This window comes from Prunus mume, linkage group LG3, assembly GCF_029339155.1.
Source record: "Prunus mume cultivar Tortuosa linkage group LG3, ASM2933915v1, whole genome shotgun sequence".
Classification (NCBI taxonomy): domain Eukaryota; kingdom Viridiplantae; phylum Streptophyta; class Magnoliopsida; order Rosales; family Rosaceae; genus Prunus; species Prunus mume.
In genome coordinates, this window is record NC_142700.1 from 18,332,384 (window position 1) to 18,351,263 (window position 18,880).

An 18,880-nucleotide genomic window follows, 5' to 3' on the forward strand; every position below is an offset into this window, starting at 1 on the left:
TGCTCTGATTTTGCTTTTTCATGCAACTGTTTGGAACAGAATTTGAGACCCAGAATGTTAAAAAATCCAGGGCTCTAGCTACGAGACAGTTTGCCCAGTTGGGGAGAAATTATGAGAGTAAGATAAATGATGAAAAAAGGAACAAATTTCAACCTCAACATTCATGTTTGCAAGTCTGACAAGAGCAGCTCATGAAGGGAAGCTACTAATCTGCATTTACAGTTTTCAACTCTCAAGTGCATAGGCAAATTGCAACCTCTATAGTTGGTTGGGTTCATAATGGTAAAAACAAATTGGCTTCAACTTGAAGTCAAAAATACCTACTGATTTTTCGTTTTCACTTCAAGTCTGCAAGCTACAATGCAAAAGGAACAATTTTGCTTTACAAAAGTGAAAATTGTAGAAGCATATTTTCATTATTAATTTTTGTTATCATGGTAGCGTTTGCGCTCTGACAAGTAAGGTTCATACACTCGTTGGCAATTCTAATGTTTTTTTTTGTTGTTATTGTCAACATTTGACTTACGATCACATAGTAATTTTTGGAAATGTAAATTTATTCTAAAAACTCGTTAAATTTCAAAAAATAATTGAAGCACATATTTTTCATATTCCAACTAATGTGACGATGTTTCATTTGTTCATGTCTAGAAACACTAGAGATCTTATTTATTCATAATAAATAAGAAATTGTCATAAGTTAATATCCAATTTGGATCCAATATTATTGAATCATAAAAGGTATATGCATAATTTACATAATTTGGTCATTAAAGATCCGTTGAAAACCTTTCACATGGGCAATTTTGTCAAACAACTATTGTAGACATTTTAAGCTAAAAAACGAACAGCATGTTTCAAAGACTAAAAGGTGCAAAGGTCTAATGTTAGTGTTGTGCTAACTTGCAATCCAAATTCAACTAGTTAAGCAGCTGCATTTGAACTGCTTTTTTCTTTTCATGAATGGAGAATTGGAGATTCGAAATCGGGACGTATGTTAATATTAAGAAGAAAAATACCACTAAATTAAGAGCTAGTTAATAACGGTATTTGAATTGCTTTGTATTAAAGGTGTGGTATAAATTGTCCAAATATTAAAAGAACAACTATTTCTTCTAGCAAAAGAAACATCCGCTGTCATCTCTCCTTGGCTCCTCCAAATATTCTTAGACCAGTGGATTGTCAGTCTATTTATAAAAATTGTCCCTTACCTATCTATCTGAGCTTCAAATTCTATTTCTTTTTTTATATTTAAATATATAAGGGAGGAAGTGGAATAGCCACGAAAGAAAGAATAGAAAAGAGAGAAATAAAGCCTGTGTATAGAGAGGATGACCACCACATCCTCTGTTTTCATTACATATATTCCACTGGTTAGATCTTAGTTTCTATCATTTTCTCATCTGGGTCCTCCTCGAATGGTAAAATTTTCATCCTTTTGATTTTTATTTTTGTTGATCTTCTTTTGAATTATTCTTCCATGGGTCTCTGATCCACGAGAACTCTGCTCAATTTTCATTTGTTGGGGTTGTTAGGAAATCCGTTTTGTTGTTCTGATTGGTTCATGAAGGATCTGATGTTCCAAGATTGAATTTGACGTTTCCTAATTGTTGTTTCAATCAGAGCACTATTTGGGTTCTGTCTGAATTTTAGACAAGGTAATGGCTTTTCGTTTTTGCTTGCTTTTATCCACATTTGGATCTCTTTGTTTCGCATTTTCTATTCAATATCGAGTCTTTTGGAGTTTGTCAAAGTATATGATTGTGTACCATCCATGTAATTTGACAATCCAGAATTTGTTCCAATGATAAAGCTTTAGGCTTTCCTATTGAATTATGAATTTTCTTTGCTGGATTTTCAACTTATATTGAATTGTATATCTTTGCAAGTGTTGTTTTCAGTTGAATTGAATTGGGTTATTGAATTTATCATTGTTTGTTACAGAGAAGGATGGAACCAGATCTTGGCAAGCTCTTCATTGGCGGGATTTCCTGGGACACAGATGAGGAACGGCTCAAAGAATATTTCAGGAAATATGGAGAGGTGGTGGAGGCTGTGATCATGAGGGATCGTGCAACCGGTCGTGCTCGTGGCTTTGGTTTCGTTGTCTTTGCGGATCCTGCAGTTGCAGAAAGAGTCATTATGGATAAGCACATGATCGATTGCCGCACAGTGAGTATCACAACTATCTTTTTGCATCACGGACTTACTTGGTATTTTTCCATTTCGTTATAGGATCTTAGTTGCAATACTGAAATATGTCGTATAACCTTCCATTTTAAAAAGGATCATATTTCAAACATGACTTTGATTTCACATTTACAATTAAAGGAAAAAAGCATTCATGCACTCTCTCTATCTCTCTCTAGATTTGAATCAATCAATTCAAAATGCAATTAGTTATTTGGAATCTGCATTGAAGGAAAGTTGACACTTACAGCTACACGAATTCAAGATGGCACCAATAGTTTTGCTCAGTTTTCTGTTTTCAATCTTAGGTGGAAGCAAAGAAGGCTGTTCCTAAGGAAGATCAGAACATTTTAAACAGAACTGGGGTTGCTCATGGTTCCCCTGGTCCTGGACGCACGAGAAAGATTTTTGTTGGAGGTTTAGCATCCACAGTCACCGAGAGTGACTTTAAGAAGTACTTTGATCAATTTGGTACAGTCACTGATGTTGTAGTAATGTATGATCACAACACCCAAAGGCCAAGAGGCTTCGGATTTATCACTTATGACTCGGAGGAGGCAGTTGACAGAGTTCTGCATAAAACATTTCATGAACTCAATGGTAAGATGGTTGAGGTCAAGAGGGCAGTCCCTAAGGAGCTATCCTCAGGGCCCACCCGGAGCCCTCTGATAGGATACAACTATAGTCCAGGTAGGACCAGTAGTTTGCTTAACGGTTATGCTCAAGGTTATAATATGAGCCCAATTGGAGGTTTCGGCATCAGTATGGATACTAGGTTCAATCCACTTTCTAGTGGTCGTAGCGGGTTGTCTCCATTTGGCACTACTGGATATGGACTGGGTATGAATTTAGAGCCAGGATTGAGCCCAACCTATGGCGGGAATTCCAACTTTGGCAATAGTCTAGGATATGCACGGATGTTGAGCCCCTATTATAATGCCAATTCAAACAGGTATACTACCCCTATTGGATATAATGCAGGTAATGGAAGGAGCAGTTCTGTAGTAAGCTCAACCAATCGGAATGTCTGGGCAAACAGTGGCATCAACAATAACATAAACCCTGCCAGTACTGGGGGTTACTTGAGTGCTGAAAATGGGGGCTTTGGAGTTGCTATAGGAAATAATGATTCAAATTGGGGCCCTAATTCTTTTTCAACTCAAAGTAGAGGCAGTGCTTCTGGCTATACTAGTGCCGGTGGTTATGGTAGTGGAGAAAGCAGCTTTGGGTTGGGAGGAGGAGGATACGGAAGAAACAGTGGTGCCCCAACATCATCATTTCCCACATCAACTGTTGGTTATGAGGGGTCTTATGGGGACTTGTACCATAGTGATTCAGTTTATGGTGACTCGACTTGGCGCTCTACCAGTCCTGAGCTAGATGGTTCTAGCACATTTGGTTATGGCCTGGGTGATTTACCTGCAGACATCACAGCCAAAAGTTCTGGGGGCTATATTGGAAGTTACAATGTTACCAGTAGACAACCAAATAGAGGTAACTATCACCTTACAACTGAATTTTGTAGAGAACTGGTTAATTCCAAATGAACAACTATTTTTTCTGGAATATGAAATATTTGATTGCTTACTGTTTGCACAGTTACTTCTATTATTGATTTGAAGATATATCTTTATACTTTGAGAATGATTCATATTTGAACGTTGTGAATGTTTAAACCCAACATGGAATAATTGTACCACCACCTTTGCTACAATCATATCAATGATATGGAATACAAGTGCATATTTATGTCTGTAAGAGATAACTGTTCTTAGTTATGGTTCGAAAAGAACTCTGAAGCTTATTTTGAGTCACTCATATAATTTTGCATATGAGGTGCTGGTAGATGTCTAACCCTTCCAGTACCCAAACACACAATTTTAAAAGTTGATTTGGATGATGTCTAACCCCTCCAGCACCCTCCCAGTAACTTGTAATCATGCACATTGAAGTTGGCTAAAATTGTTTTGTTTACACATATAAACAAGTTTGAACATTTATGTTTACTTGTGAAATTAATTATTTGCTGATAGTTAAATGTTATCTCATGGAATTCAGTTTTTTATAGTATTTTTTTAAAATTTGATAACTATGTACTTCAGGAATTGCTGCTTAGGTGATTTGTTGGGTATCAAGAGGTGATGGTAGGTGAAGTGAAACCAGTCAAACACTGAAGGATTGTGAATAGTATACGTCTCCCTTAGTAAGATTTTCAGCTTATAAGGAAACTGATCATATAGTTCTAACGGGGTTCCTTGATTTGAAGTATACATATCAGAGAGCAATTTCATGGAATTTTGTGTCAAAGGGTTGGGATTTGCTTTCTTCCTTGAAAGCTTAGGTTCCTTTCTCAAAGTTTGATTGAGGTGTAAAATCAGATTGCGGATATATACTCAGGAAGACGGTTTCAATTAATGTACCTTGCATCTCCAGCGAGACCAGCCAGCATTAGTCTGTCGAAAGAGATAGAACATTGATTTTTTTTTTTTTTTCATTTCATTTCTGTAAGCCTGGCGAAGTTGCTGGTTCTTATGTTTCTTCTGGGATTTGCTTTTCTCTCAGATTTTATGTAAGGTTTCTGATTTACTAGTGTGAAACAATAGAGGGATGCCCAACTGGGATCCCCGTCAAATAAGTTACTGAATTCATTGTTTTTAAGTAAAGTTGTGTGAAGCAAGTGTCAGATACTACTCTTCTGTTTGTGATTTTTTTTTTTTTTGGTTGTTGTTGTTGTTGTTGTTGGTTGATTAGCTCAACCGCTAAGGGGTGCATTAAGAATTTTATTTCTCTTCCTCCATTAGCATCACAAAAACACATTTAAGATGTTAAGTATAATGATTCCATGCGGGTTTGTAAATGATAGGGTATTTTTCGAAGTGTGTCAATGTGTAAGGGATGAGCATTTTACTTTGGGTTTAATGCTGTGGAAAATGTAAATAACTTTAAATTTGCACGTGGCATTGAGACACGGCCTGGTGGCCTAAATTTAAGCTATACTGTAGTCTCAATGAATCAATGATTAAGATCCTATTAAGGAGAGCTAATTTGTCTCAACACTCAGTCACCTTTTTCTTCTGCTTTATAGGATTCCTTTGTTTTTTTCAATGGGAAAACAAGAGAAAAGATGTCCTGCTCACGGCCCAAAATGTCAATAAAGTGGACAATCCCATTGCACCCCTCAAAACTCTTTTCTCATCCGTTCTAAGCTTCTTGACCTCCGCAGAGCAATCGTGAGGTGTGGATACGGCCACATGTCGTGTAATGTGGAAGACTCTGGTGCACTGCCATGCACGGACAGAGCCGATACAAAAACAATGAATGAGAGAGGTGTTTTGTTCATACCTTTGGAACAAGGTTGCTTAAAGATAGGAAGGTAATTCAGTAAGGTAGTTCAAGTGAAAATGTAAGACAATTTTATCCTAATACTCGAGGCATTAGATTCATACCTTTGGAACAAGGTTGCCCCAATATCGGATATATAAAATAAATACAAGAATACATAAATAGATCAGTTAAAGGCATACATAACTTGAGATGGAAGTAGAGAATACGAATCATAAAAGGCCCTCACCGTAAAAGGCTCAATGAATTCTTTCTGTCATGCATTACATTGCCAATCAGACAGAAAGTCACAAGTTGGACCATACACCCAAAAAGAATACGCGGTTAGGCAATCTTTTTAAGAGTTTATTATATTGCACAACAGTTCTCAAAATCAAGAGTATGCTTAACTTTTCAAAAAGGCCACTGATGCTGTTTTGATCCAGAAGATATGGCTACTTTCTTGTTATATAGTTTCTAAAGCTCAAAAGAGTTCCTGCTCTAGCAATGGCAACAGACCAGAATCTCAAAGATCTCCAATGGGCTCTGGAAGCCATCAAATCAGAAAGCCTCAACCTACACAACATCTCCTTCTACCTTTCTCAGCCCACTTCTGGCTGCTACCAGGAAACAGAAAGCTCCATCAACATAAACATTTCAAAAGACAGTCTGTCTTACTTTTCACAGTTCCTCACAGTTTTGGGAACAGCCAAAACCAACCAGCTGCTTCTCAGAAACTTGGAGTTCCACCAGATTGAATGGGAACTACAACGACTGCGCAATCTTGCTGTGTTGCTTGAGAGTTGTTCAAACATCAAGCAAGCTGTGTTCAAGAGAAACAGATTTGACAAACAATGCCTGTCAGAGTTGTCTGAGATTCTGAAGAGAAATAGAGTGATCAAAGAGATAATGTTTTCTGAATCGGCTATTGGGTCTGCTGGAGCTGGATTTCTTGCTTCTGCTCTTAAGGTGAATGAGAGCTTGGAGGAGGTACAGATATGGGAAGACTCTATTGGGTCAAAAGGCGCAGAAGAGCTCTCAAAGATGATTGAAGTGAACTCAACACTGAAGCTGTTGACAATATTTGACTCGTATTCGATCACTGCAACTCCACTTATTTCTGCAGTGTTAGCAAGGAATAGGACTATGGAAGTCCATGTTTGGAGTGGAGAAAATGGGGAAAGAAGTTCTAAGGTGGTTGAGTTTCTACCTGAGAATAGCACACTTCGAATTTACAGGCTCGACCTTTCAGGTGCATGCCGGGTTGCCTGTGCTCTCGGGTGGAACTCAACTGTCAAGTCACTCGACATGACTGGTGTCCGGCTGAAATCAAGATGGGCTAAGGAGTTTCGATGGGTTTTGGAACAGAATCACAGCCTCAAAGAGGTAAACTTGTCCAAAACTTGCCTGAAAGATAAAGGAGTTGTGTATGTGGCAGCTGGACTCTTCAAGAATCAGAGTTTGGAGAGCTTGTATTTAGATGGAAATGCGTTCGGAGGTATAGGAGTTGAACATTTACTATGTCCTCTGAGCAGGTTCTCTGCCCTACAGTATCAAGCAAACATTACTTTAAAATCTGTCACATTTGGAGGTGGAAGAACCAAGATTGGAAGGGAGGGACTTGCAGCCATTTTACTGATGCTGACGACCAACGAAAGTTTGACTCGGTTAGGGATATATGATGATGAGAGTTTAAGATCAGATGACTTTGTTAAACTCTTCAAAAGTTTGGAGAAGAATGCTGCCTTGAGACACTTATCTTTACAGGGCTGCAAGGGTGTTCAAGGAGAGTTGGTACTGCAGGCAATCATGGAGACATTACAGGTAAATCCTTGGATTGAAAATATTGATCTTGCAAGAACACCACTGCAAAACTCAGGAAAGACCGACGGGATTTATCAAAGATTAGGCCAGAATGGGAGGCCTGAACCAGAAATGGATTTGCTTAAGGACATGCCACTTACAGTACCCAAGAGTTGTAGAGCATTTTTCTGTGGACAAGAATATGCAGGTAACTCTGAAGTTAAAGTATCTAACTTTTGTTTGTAAATTTTGATTGTCTGAAGCACATGTTGTCTCCTAAAATGTTTTCGGATTTCGAGTTGCAGGTAAGTCTACATTGTGCAACTCCATATTGCAGAGTTTCTCTTCTTCAAAGATTCCCTATGTGGACCAGGTAAGATCTCTAGTGAACCCAGTTGAGCAAGCTGTTAGAACAGTTGGGATGAAGATTAAAACTTTCAAAGATGAGGACACAAAGATTTCAATATGGAATCTTGCTGGTCAGCATGAATTCTATTCTCTCCATGATCTCATGTTCCCAGGGCATGGTAGTGCATCATTCTTTGTCATCATATCCAGTTTATTTAGGAAACCAAACAACAGAGAACCAAAGAACCCAATGGAGATAGAAGAGGACCTTCAGTATTGGCTCAGGTTCATAGTCTCAAATTCAAGAAGGGCTGTGCAGCAATGCATGCTACCAAATGTAACAGTTGTACTCACGCACTATGACAAAATCAATCAGCCATCAGAAAACTTGCAGGTTGCAGTTAACTCAATTCAGAGATTGAGAGACAAGTTCCAGGGATTCGTTGACTTCTACCCAACAGTGTTCACAGTTGATGCAAGATCATCAGCATCAGTGAGTAAACTCACTAATCACCTTCTAAAGACAAGCAAGACAGTTCTTCAAAGAGTCCCAAGAATCTATCAGCTTTGCAATGATCTGACACAAATATTATCAGATTGGAGATCAGAGAACTACAACAAGCCAGCTATGCAGTGGAAGGAGTTTAATGAGCTATGCCAAGTCAAGGTTCCATCCTTAAGAATTCGATCGAGACATGACAACAAAGAGAAGGTGGAAATGAGGCGGCGGGTTGTTGCTACTTGTCTTCATCACATAGGAGAGGTAATTTATTTTGATGAACTGGGGTTTCTAATCTTAGATTGTGAGTGGTTCTGTGGTGAGGTGCTTGGCCAACTAATAAGACTGGATGCAAGAAATCAAAGCTCCACAGAGAATAATGGATTCATCAGCAAGAAGGATTTGGAGAAGATTCTAAGAGGAAGCTTACAGAGTCCGATTCCTGGAATGGGTTCAAAGGTATTTGAGAACTTAGAGGCCAGTGACCTTGTGAAAATGATGCTTAAACTGGAATTATGCTATGAACAAGACCCATCAGATCCTAATTCCTTGCTCTTGATCCCCTCAATTCTCGAAGAAGGAAGAGGAAAGCCACAAAGATGGCAATTAAGCAGACCTGAGTGCCTTTATGCAGGGAGGCATCTTGAATGTGATGATTCAAGCCACATGTTCCTCACACCAGGCTTCTTTCCTAGATTACAGGCAAGAGTTTCCCCAATCTTCTTTGTTACTTGCTCCTCAAGTTCTGTTTATTTTCATCTTTCGATTATTTTAGATTTTATGAGTGACATTATCCTAAAGTAACCTAAGCACAAATTGATAAGATAACCTAGCTATCTGCTTTGAATATCTCACCTTTAATACCAAAATTGTCATATGCCTCATGAATCATGTGAATTGCTAAATAATGTATACAATATTGCCAAGAACTGAATTGGAGTCAAACGTTAAGGCAAAGCTTTACTCTAGTTACAAATAATGCACGGATGCATGTGCATTCGTGTATTTATCACGAACAGCAGTGCAGGTTCGTGTATCTTGGGGCTAGCAATTCCATGGCTACAATGTGAAGAACATTCCACACAGTTTATTTGGTTCTGTCTATGTTCTTATCAAACTTCATCTGTTTGAAAACCCAGGTGCATCTGCATAACAGAATCATGGCCTTGAAGAACCAACATGGAGCGACTTACAGTCTTGAGAAGTACCTAATCTCCATAAATATAAATGGAATCTATATCAGAGTAGAATTGGGAGGACAGCTGGGTTACTATATTGATGTCCTCGCATGCTCTACCAAGAACCTGACAGAAACCCTCAGGCTCATCCAGCAGCTTATAATACCAGCAATTCATAGCCTCTGCCATGGTATCACCTTGACTGAAAATGTGATAAGACCAGAATGTGTGCAAATCTCACACCTCCCAGATACAGGAAAACACAATTTGCTTCATTGCAACAATTAAAACAGGCACTACTTTCTGTTCCTGCGGACAGCATGTATGATTACCAGCACACCTGGGATCCAATCTCCGACTCTGGAAGGCAAATCCTAAGAGCTGGTTTTGATTTGGCCCGAGACCTCCTATCAGATGATGACTTCCGTGAAGTACTGCACCGGAGATATCATGACCTATACAACCTTGCTCAGGAACTGCAAATCCCACCTGAGAATGACCCGGATGGACCAGAGAATGCTTTATCAACAAGTGACCAGCCTGACAAAGTTGATCCAACTTTTGGTGGAATTGCCAAAGGGGTTGAAGCAGTTTTGCAGAGACTGAAGATCATAGAGCAAGAAATCAGAGACTTGAAACAGGAGATCCAGGGGCTGAGATATTATGAGCATAGACTCCTTTCTGAGCTTCATCGCAAAGTCAATTACCTTGTGACATACAATGTCCAAATTGAAGAGAGGAAAGTACCGAATATGTTCTACTTTGTTAGAACAGAAAACTACTCAAGGAGATTGGTCACCACCATGATTCCTGGCATGAATGCTCTTCGACTGCACATGTTATGTGAATTTCGACGAGAAATGCATGTTGTTGAAGATCAGGTAGGGTGTGAAATGATGCAGGTTGATAACAGGACCGTGAAGTCTTTGGCACCATACACCACAAAGTTCATGAAACTGCTAACATTTGCTCTCAAGATAGGAGCCCATCTAGCCGCTGGCATGGGCGAAATGATACCTGATTTAAGCAGGGAAGTTGCCCACCTGGCTGATTCTTCCCTCCTAATTGGAGCAGCAGGGGCAGTTGCTGCAGGTGCTGTCGGGGCTGCAGCAATTGGGCGTGCAGAGGGAAGGAACAGAAGTAGGGCTGCAGAAAGCTCAAGAGATATCCAGCAAGATCAAAGAACAGCACAACAATGGGTTCTGGATTTCCTAAGGGACCGGAGATGCTCAACTGGAAAGGATATAGCAGAGAAGTTTGGTTTATGGAGAGTGAGGTACAGAGATGATGGTCAGATTGCATGGATCTGTAGGAGGCATATTAACCTCAGAGCACATGAAATAATTGAAGTGCCACTTTGAAAAACTTTGCATCTAAAATGTTTATGATAAATAAAAGTCATTTTCCCTTTGATGTCTTCTAGATAAAAAGTCATTTTCCCCTTCAATGTTCAGACTTTTGAGTCTTGCTTTGCAGTATGGTCTTTTGCTACTAAAGTTTATATAGCAAGTATTAACTGACAGAATGGTGTTTTTGGCTTTCTTAGACTATGTTTTCTAATTAGTTTTTGGCTTTCTTAGGCTATGTTGTCTAATTATACTTAACCTGATATTAACATAATTAAACCTATAATTTTCACCTACATTATAATAGGCACAAAAATATCAACTTGTACAAGAGATTTATCAATTAAGTGCAGATTAACTAAATTTGTCCAAGTCATATTGATGGAGATGGATTAAGATCTGGTGGATTTTTTCTTTTGTTGCCTTTTTTAGAGTAGATCTGGTGGATTCTGAACAAATCATGTCAATGTTTTGGCCTTACAAACTTTCTGCTGTTAATCACCATGTGAATGTGGGATCATAATATCAGTCATGATTATAGACATCATGGCCCTAAATAGTTAGATGGAATTTGATTATCACAATAATTAAAGGTTCAAATAAAAAAGCAGCTACAAAGAGGAAAGATGTCATGGTAGTTCATATATACTAATAGCAAGTTGGTGATAGAACAAAGCTTGAAACAGGTACAAGTCAAGATTTCCTGTCATCTAAAGCACCTCGACATACAAAGGGAAACAACACAATACAAGAACATTATTACACTTCATTACTAGTTATCTAAAAATCTAAAGTCACCTGTGTCTTCCTCTGAACCAGTGGAACATAAGTTCAGAAGAAAGCCCTACTCCCATAAAACACACGGGAACCGCTGTTCTTTGGTGTCTGCATTTTCTGATCAGAGCTCGAATTTTCTGAACTGGTTGGTGATTCAAGGTCCAAAGGAAGCTTCATTTTTGCCAAAGACTCGGTAAATTGCTGCATGCTTTTCATGTACATGTCTACAAAATCCTGCTGCACCACCTGCTGCTCAGGAACGGTGACAGTGACAGTAGGTTTTGCAAATGCATCACTTGGCACCCCATTAGACGAATCAGTCTCACCATCTTTATCCACTTTTTCTCTCCTGGGGCCGATATTTGTTCCTGGTTTGGAGATTCTAAAGCTGATGGAGCATCATATGACTCTGAGCTAGCCTGGACTGAAGGAGATGAAGCACCATTAGTTGACACACTGCTTGGGGGAGAATCAAGCTTTGGAACCTGGATAGACTCAAAAGCAGTGGTCGAGAAGCTTTCTATAGCATGAACATCCACTTCTGAACTAAGCTGATTTTCAGTTTCAGCAGTGACCAAGCTCTCAGAGCTGTGAGACTCAAATTCCGAAGATGGGATCTTAATATACTCTGAAACCATTCTCTGGTCTTCATTGTCAATGTTCGGATCTGGGAACTCTAACTTATCTAATTCACAAGGAAGCTCAGCTATCTCTGAGTCCTGCACAATAGGATTTGAGGCCAGAGGCATTACGTCTGGTGAATCTCCAGCATACGAGAGAGACAACTGGACAAACCCTGCTGGGGAATGAAACAGATCAGTTGAAGAAAGAGAGAACTCTTTCTCTAACTTCCCATCCTTGATGAGGACCTCTGACAAAGGAACCAAAGCAAACCCCAGCAACTGATCTTCGAGATAATTCTTCACCCTACTCAGCATCCAAATCTCGCATTTGAGGGAGGAATCAACAGTCCGAACGTTAAGCTGGACATTGTCATTGAAGACTGGATTTCTACCACCACCATTAATGGTTTTGGTGGAGACTGTGTTTTCTGGATCACTTGTCAGGCATAGCTTAGCATAGACATCTTGCTTGTGGTATATGCAGATGTTGTGGATGTCCCTGGCCTGATGAACGTAAACCTCAAGAACACCAATGGAGTTCTCTGAGTTACAAACCATGGCTTCCTTTCTATTGGCATCAGTTCCATTGGATGAAGGCCCAGTGGTACGGATGAAGAAGTTGGATTTCTGCTTCTCGGGCTCAGCAACAACAGAGCCTTTGAATGGAGACACAACAGATTGAGGGGAAGCCATGAAAACACCCAGGAAAGGAACCTGAAAAAGCACAACAAATATCTTTCTGAAAAAACTCAAGTAACTCCAATTTAAGACTCTAAGTCAGCAAACTTTAGACTCCAGATAGTTAATTCTAAAGACCCGGCTCAGGGAGTAAGCAAAATTTAGGACAAACTTATATATTATAACAAAAGGCCAATCCCAAAATCGAAAACCCTAAAGCACAAATTAGAAATTTGGTTAAACCCTAGGCCTCAAGTCCAAGCCAAATTGTGGCCTTCTATGATACGGGCCACCAGACCACAAATCTAAATCTCAGAATGGCCTGAAACTAACACAAATTATCAAAATTTAGAATGCAGACGCCAAACATCACAATAATGAACTTTCAGAAAAACCTACAAAACCCAAACCAAACATTAAGCAACACCAGAAACTGAAGAATACAGAAACCCAAAACTTCGGCCTGATATAGAAGTAGACACAAATTTCTTGTAAATCGATGACAAAAAAACCCACGTTAACAAGTTCAAGGCCCAGACACCGACCCTTACCTTGAAATTAAGCAAAGCTAACTCAGAAGAACTGGTGTACTAACACATAATTATCGATGAAACTACGGCGTAACCAAGAAATCAACCAAAAACAGACAAAACCCAGAACTGAGAACAAACCCACAAAAACAAAACCAAGACTGAGCTGAGATGAGGATGAGTGAAATTCTCAAAACCCAGAAGCCAAAACCCCCAAATAAACACTTCACTAGTGAGCTTCTCCAAAACCCACAACCCAAAAACTTAAAAACAAGCTAGCCCTTTAACAATAATGCAAGATATTTACAGAGTCCAATAAAGATACCTACTTTTTTACGGAAAAACACCACCACCGGAATCCAAGGGAGTGAAACAGGGAAAGGAAGCACAGTGACCCAGATCGTGCCACAGGATTCTAAAATCAAACCCTTTAAAATTCCACCTTTGAAACCTTCAAAAAGCCACATAGAATAGAACTAACCAATTGCTATAAAAATAAAATAAAAAGTATCTTGGCAATATAATAAAGAAAAGCTGAGATGGATTTGTTTGTTATCTTTCCCCTTACCTTTGGCTCTTTAGCTCCAAAGTCAAATGGATAGCTTGAAATCTGTGGCTCCAATTGACGATCCGTCCAAGACTCAGTTCATCAATCGAGACGATACTGTTCTTGCTCCTGCTAAAGAAGCAAACTTTGTGAAGCTGCTAGTACAAAGTAAAAGAGGACAAAGAAGGAAGAATAATAATCTAATGGAAAATTCAGCTGTGGGTTGAAGCTTGTCGGAAAGTCTCTGTAGTTGTGTACTGCACGAGTATATATATATAAATATCTTTCCCAGTACTTTTTTTTTTTTCTTACTCTTTTCCTTTTTCACTTTGAGATTTTTGTTTTTTTTTAATGATCCAAAGGGGATGCGCTTGCAGAAACACCGTCCCACGCGTAGGTCATAGGCAGACCAATCAACGAAGATTTGAGTGCGCCTGTTGGTGGGACATGAAACAGATGACTTGTCTACTGTGCGCTCTCTTTTATGGTGATTTATGTCAGTCTCCTGATGCTTCCTGTTTGATGTGTTCTCTTTTGCTTTCCTCTTTTGTGCTGAAAATGAAAGTTAATTATTCATTTCGGAATTGTATTGCCCATCAAGCTTCAGCTAGTGACAACTATAGGTGAGATGAAATAAAAAATTACACTTTATACGTTATTTTTTTAGGGCAATGATTTTATTAATCCAAAATTGTTCTTAAATTACTAACAAAATCAAACACATAGACTAAATTGAACAAAAATTAATGCAAAATACATCCCTCCTTACTAGGTAAATAAAAGCTTATATATTTCTATCAATAGTAGTATGACATGTGTGCATAAGTTTTTTTTTGTTGGTGTTTTAGATGAATTATTTTTACATTTGTGTCAAACTGTGATTCGCATGAAGGAAGAGTATCTCTTTACTGATAAGGAGATAAGTAGTATCCAAAATTAAATGAAGGCAAAACAAGTGATAAAAAAAAAATGCATTTAATCTAAAATCTACATTAGAGCAGTTTAGAATATCGTCTTGTGAAAAAAAAAGAAAAAAAACACGTGCATATAATTAAATACATGGATATCGCACTCCTCCCAACACTATATTAAAAAATGAGAAATGCTAGGAACCTTTTCTCTAACCTTCTCATTTGGATCTTCTCCATTTTTTTCTTGACATGTGTCATTCTTCTTACACTTAAAACAATGTCATTAATATATTGTATAAGCTAACTTTTGCTTTCCAAGTTTACTCCTTATTAAATGTATTCAATTTATCCAAAAAAAATTTGACAACTTTCTTACCATCTTATTAAATTTTTTTTAACGTCAATTTCTTTTTTTAAAGAAAATATTTGCTTTTTAAAAAAAGAGGAAATTTCTTTTTTTTAATTAAAAATCTAAACTTGACGTTAAAAAGGGGACATTTCCTCTTTTTTTTATATAAAAAAGGACATTTTCTTAAATAAAAAATTAGACGTTTAAAAAAAAAAAGATGGTAAGAAAGTTGTGAATTTTTTTGGATAAATTGAATACATTTAATAAGTAAACTTGGAAAGCAAAAGTTAGCTTATATAATATATTAATGACATTGTTTTAAGTGTAAGAAGAATGACAAATGTCAAGCAAAAAATGAAGGTCCAAAAGAGAAGAGATTCCTTAAAAATAATGCAATGGGCTTGCATCTCAAGTTGTTAATAGTATTTACTCATGTATTCGAGATCTTAGGTTTGATTCCCTTCCTTTCCTAATATCACTTGTATCTAAAACAAAAGGCAACATTAAGTCATCTAGAGGATTGTCACAACCAGTTACTATTATCTTGTATATATTAGGAATTCATGAACCTGAATAATCAAGATGCACGGCTTGACTATTGGATCAATAGAAGGCCTACACACAACTATGCTGCAGAAATGGCTCAATAAAAAGACAAAAACAAGGGAAAGGAATACGACGTGGAAGAAAGAACATCTTCCGATTGCAAGTAAACAAATACACGTGTTGTAAATCGAGGGGCTTGATTAGTATTGACACAACAATACTCCCACCTTTTTATTGGATAATGAAATAAACAAAAACTAAAAAGTGGAAAGCCTTTTCTTGTGCTCCTAAGCATTATAACTTATTTTAATTCCTTTCATGAGCCATCCACAATGATAAAAGAAAGAAAAAAATTGAGAAAAAAAGCCTCCACTAAAAATGAAGAGAGCATCAACTTTTTCAATTTTTGTTTGTTGAATAATACACACAGTCTCACATCGGAAGCTTAACGAAATAAAAAGTCTCATATAATAAATATCTCAACTCCTAATAACATCAAGGAGAGATAAATTTTGTAAAAGAAGCCAAAATTGACAAATTTGCCTTTATTTATTTTTGAATTTCCTAAAAAATCATTTACACTTGCATGTCTTTGATTTGAAAATTAGAGGTTTTTATGTCTTTTTTAAAAAAACTTTGATTTTTTCCAAAAGTGAAATTTTTTTTATGGCTAAAACCTAAATTTACTTAACAGGATCAATGTCTTTTGTATAAAACCCTATACATGCTAAACAAGTGGTTAAGTTAGAGACAATATCAATGTTGCTAGTAGTGAGCTGAGAGTCCGTCCCTATGAAATCTTAACAATTATATATACAATACAATCAATCCTTTGCAAACATTAGATAAATTTGAAGTCTTTTTGTCTCATACTTTTCGAATTCAAGATATTTGAGTTTATAATTCGTTTCATGTTCACTATCACTGTAACCGACATTCTTTTGCTGGTCTATTTCTAATATCTCCCTTTGGCTTAATGGGCCATATAGGCCATAGCATGCCTCTCATACGTCTTATATTTTTTTTGGGTAACGGCTTCTCATAGGTCTTTTTGTTGCATTATTCAAACTAAAGTTCCCATTCCAAAGCCAGAACGGCAAAAATCAGTGACATAATAGGGTGGCCTCGTTTGATTTTTTTTTTTCAATTCAAAAATTCTTTTGATGGGGTCACCAAGTCACCACTATTCAATGATCCTTAACCATCTCTTTGACAATATACAATCCATCCAAAGCAGACCTTTGAAGAAAAACAATACAATTGCCTACTAGACCTCTCCTTTTCCTATATATTTTTTTTCCTCAAGGGTGACGTTCGGACAGAAAAAAAGAAGTCTCCTCTTGATAAAGATGGAAGAAAACGCATCCATCTTCTCCCTCATTGAGTCATTCGTCTTTTTCTTTGCCTTTAATTTTTATTTTATTTTCAGAGTGATGTGGATGGATGAGACTGAGACCCATTTGGATAATTATTTCGTGAACTTAAAGTGTTGGTCGTTTGTCATTACTCATATGCTCAAATAGTGTTTTTAGCTTTTGGGAGTATGCAATGCCGTAATTGACGTATGAGGCGTTTGAAATGTGTTCTCATACAAACAATGCTAAAGATGCCAAAGTACTACCCTCATACACTAAACTAATCTTCAACTAATCCCACCACTAAATTAGCTTTTCCGTCGACGAATTGGTGATTTCAAATTTGATTTTTGTTAGGTATGATTATTGAGATTTATAATAGAGTGATACTTTTATCATCCTCTTCTTATGCATTAATTTCATCTACTTTTTTTCTTCATATTTAGTATTAGCTAGAGCATCTGCAACCGTATTAGCGAGACTATCCTTAGTTATATACCAGTGGCATTGCTCAAGACATGCTTGAGTATAAAGACTATACATTTTTTTTTATAGCTATCTCTTTGTAATTAAAAATGATTAAATTTTTTTTTTTCCAAAATGTGACTATTTATTTTCAGACTATGTCTAGATAAAACATGGGATGAGTAGATGGTGGAAATAGTATTACTCAATTTGATATAAAGATTCCTTTGCTATGAGGATAAAGAAAAGGTAAACTGTTGAACTCTTCCCGTTGGTTTAAAAGCCTTTAACTCGCTTGCCTCCACTAGTAACCAAACAAGCTGTAGTTTTCGTATGCAAATTGAGTTGCATTGCATGACACTGATCAAAATTGAGTTTTGACACTTTTTACAGTGCTAACAAAAATTGAGGCCCATCCTTATGTGCTTTGTCAGGTGCTTCTTCTTGTCTTCGAATAAATTAATGTCAGCATATCTTGACTCTTCTAGAGATCAAATCCAATAATATAAGAATATATATAGATTCTTCAAATATTTATTTGAGGGACATTCTTAAAGGGCCCATTCTGTATTGTATTTCACTAATCTAAACAGTCTATTTTATAGATATTCATGCAAAGATCATCTCTACAAAAAATCACTTGAATCCGATATCATTTGACCACTCAATTGAATTATTGGAATTTTAGTGCTTTTCTTAAAATACCATGTTTATTGATTTCGTGGGACACAATTGGACATCAAAATAGTTTCTAATTTATCTAATTTTTTGCAAGAATAATCTATGAATGTATACTTAAAAAATAAATAATTTAGATCGTTGAAAAAAAATTCATAAAATACTATGAAGGATGTCTTTTATTTAAAGAATCCATTAATAGAAGGAGAGATCCGTGAATATAAATGTGGATAAGTTAATCAATAAAAGATGGAGATAGAGATGTTGAAATTTGGGGAAAACTGGTGGTGGCCTTTTATCACAGTTAGGTGTGCATATTTATTTTAATGGCAGTCTCTTTGACTTTTGAGTTCACGTGGTACAGGTTCTTCTTCGACTCACCTAATCCCACACATTCCTTCCTAATTGAGTATATAATTTGTACAGACATAACCATTTCATTAAACAAGTTGCACAACATTCCCGTCTATCTTCTCGTCTTGCAGCAGCACACCACGCATGCAAATTGCATTTACCTTATATTCAAATCAACTATCATTTCGAAAGTTCAGTTTGGATATCACCACTCACGCAAATAAGGCTTGGTTTAAGACCTAGTGCTGCACTAATGGCTCGACTTTTTTGTTGTTGTTATTGTATTGGCGGCGTTTTCGTAAGCCCACCTCGCAATCTGCAGAAAAGGTAAAAAAAAACAACAAAAACAGAAGAAGTAGCAATTGCAAATGCTTAGTTATAT

General features: G+C 37.2%; 3 protein-coding genes across 5 annotated transcripts; 2 read left to right on the top strand and 1 right to left on the bottom strand.

Annotated features, from left to right (window-relative positions):
- The first annotated feature begins 1,221 nt into the window (after positions 1 to 1,221).
- On the top strand, positions 1,222 to 4,853 carry LOC148918975 (heterogeneous nuclear ribonucleoprotein 1-like). Of its 3 annotated transcripts, none has more exons than XM_089049001.1 (5): positions 1,222 to 1,421; positions 1,536 to 1,658; positions 1,945 to 2,172; positions 2,499 to 3,684; positions 4,293 to 4,853. In XM_089049001.1, the coding sequence occupies exons 3-5, from the start codon at positions 1,951 to 1,953 to the stop codon at positions 4,304 to 4,306; spliced, it is 1,422 nt and encodes a 473-aa protein (XP_088905127.1). In that variant the 5' UTR covers positions 1,222 to 1,421; positions 1,536 to 1,658; positions 1,945 to 1,950; the 3' UTR covers positions 4,307 to 4,853. The 3 variants fall into 3 exon arrangements, with proteins under 3 accessions (XP_088905127.1, XP_088905128.1, XP_088905126.1); XM_089049002.1 differs by having other exon boundaries at positions 1,624 to 1,658; XM_089049000.1 differs by lacking the exon at positions 1,536 to 1,658 and having other exon boundaries at positions 1,280 to 1,421.
- Positions 4,854 to 5,911: 1,058 nt separating this feature from the next.
- Positions 5,912 to 10,750, top strand: LOC103326632 (protein TORNADO 1). Its single transcript, XM_008228878.3, is given in 4 exon segments — positions 5,912 to 7,522; positions 7,620 to 8,863; positions 9,301 to 9,571; positions 9,574 to 10,750. Coding segments are annotated over 4 exon segments (4,146 nt in total). The 5' UTR covers positions 5,912 to 6,018; the 3' UTR covers positions 10,701 to 10,750.
- Positions 10,751 to 11,301: 551 nt separating this feature from the next.
- Positions 11,302 to 13,992, bottom strand: LOC103326631 (uncharacterized). Its single transcript, XM_089049003.1, is given in 4 exon segments — positions 11,302 to 11,800; positions 11,803 to 12,799; positions 13,623 to 13,764; positions 13,862 to 13,992. Coding segments are annotated over 3 exon segments (1,419 nt in total). The 5' UTR covers positions 13,761 to 13,764; positions 13,862 to 13,992; the 3' UTR covers positions 11,302 to 11,516.
- Positions 13,993 to 18,880: the final 4,888 nt, after the last annotated feature.

Coding starts and splice junctions, on each gene's coding strand:
- LOC148918975 (XM_089049000.1), top strand. Junction 2,173..2,498: donor ACATGATCGATTGCCGCACA/GTGAGTATCACA, acceptor TTTCAATCTTAG/GTGGAAGCAAAGAAGGCTGT.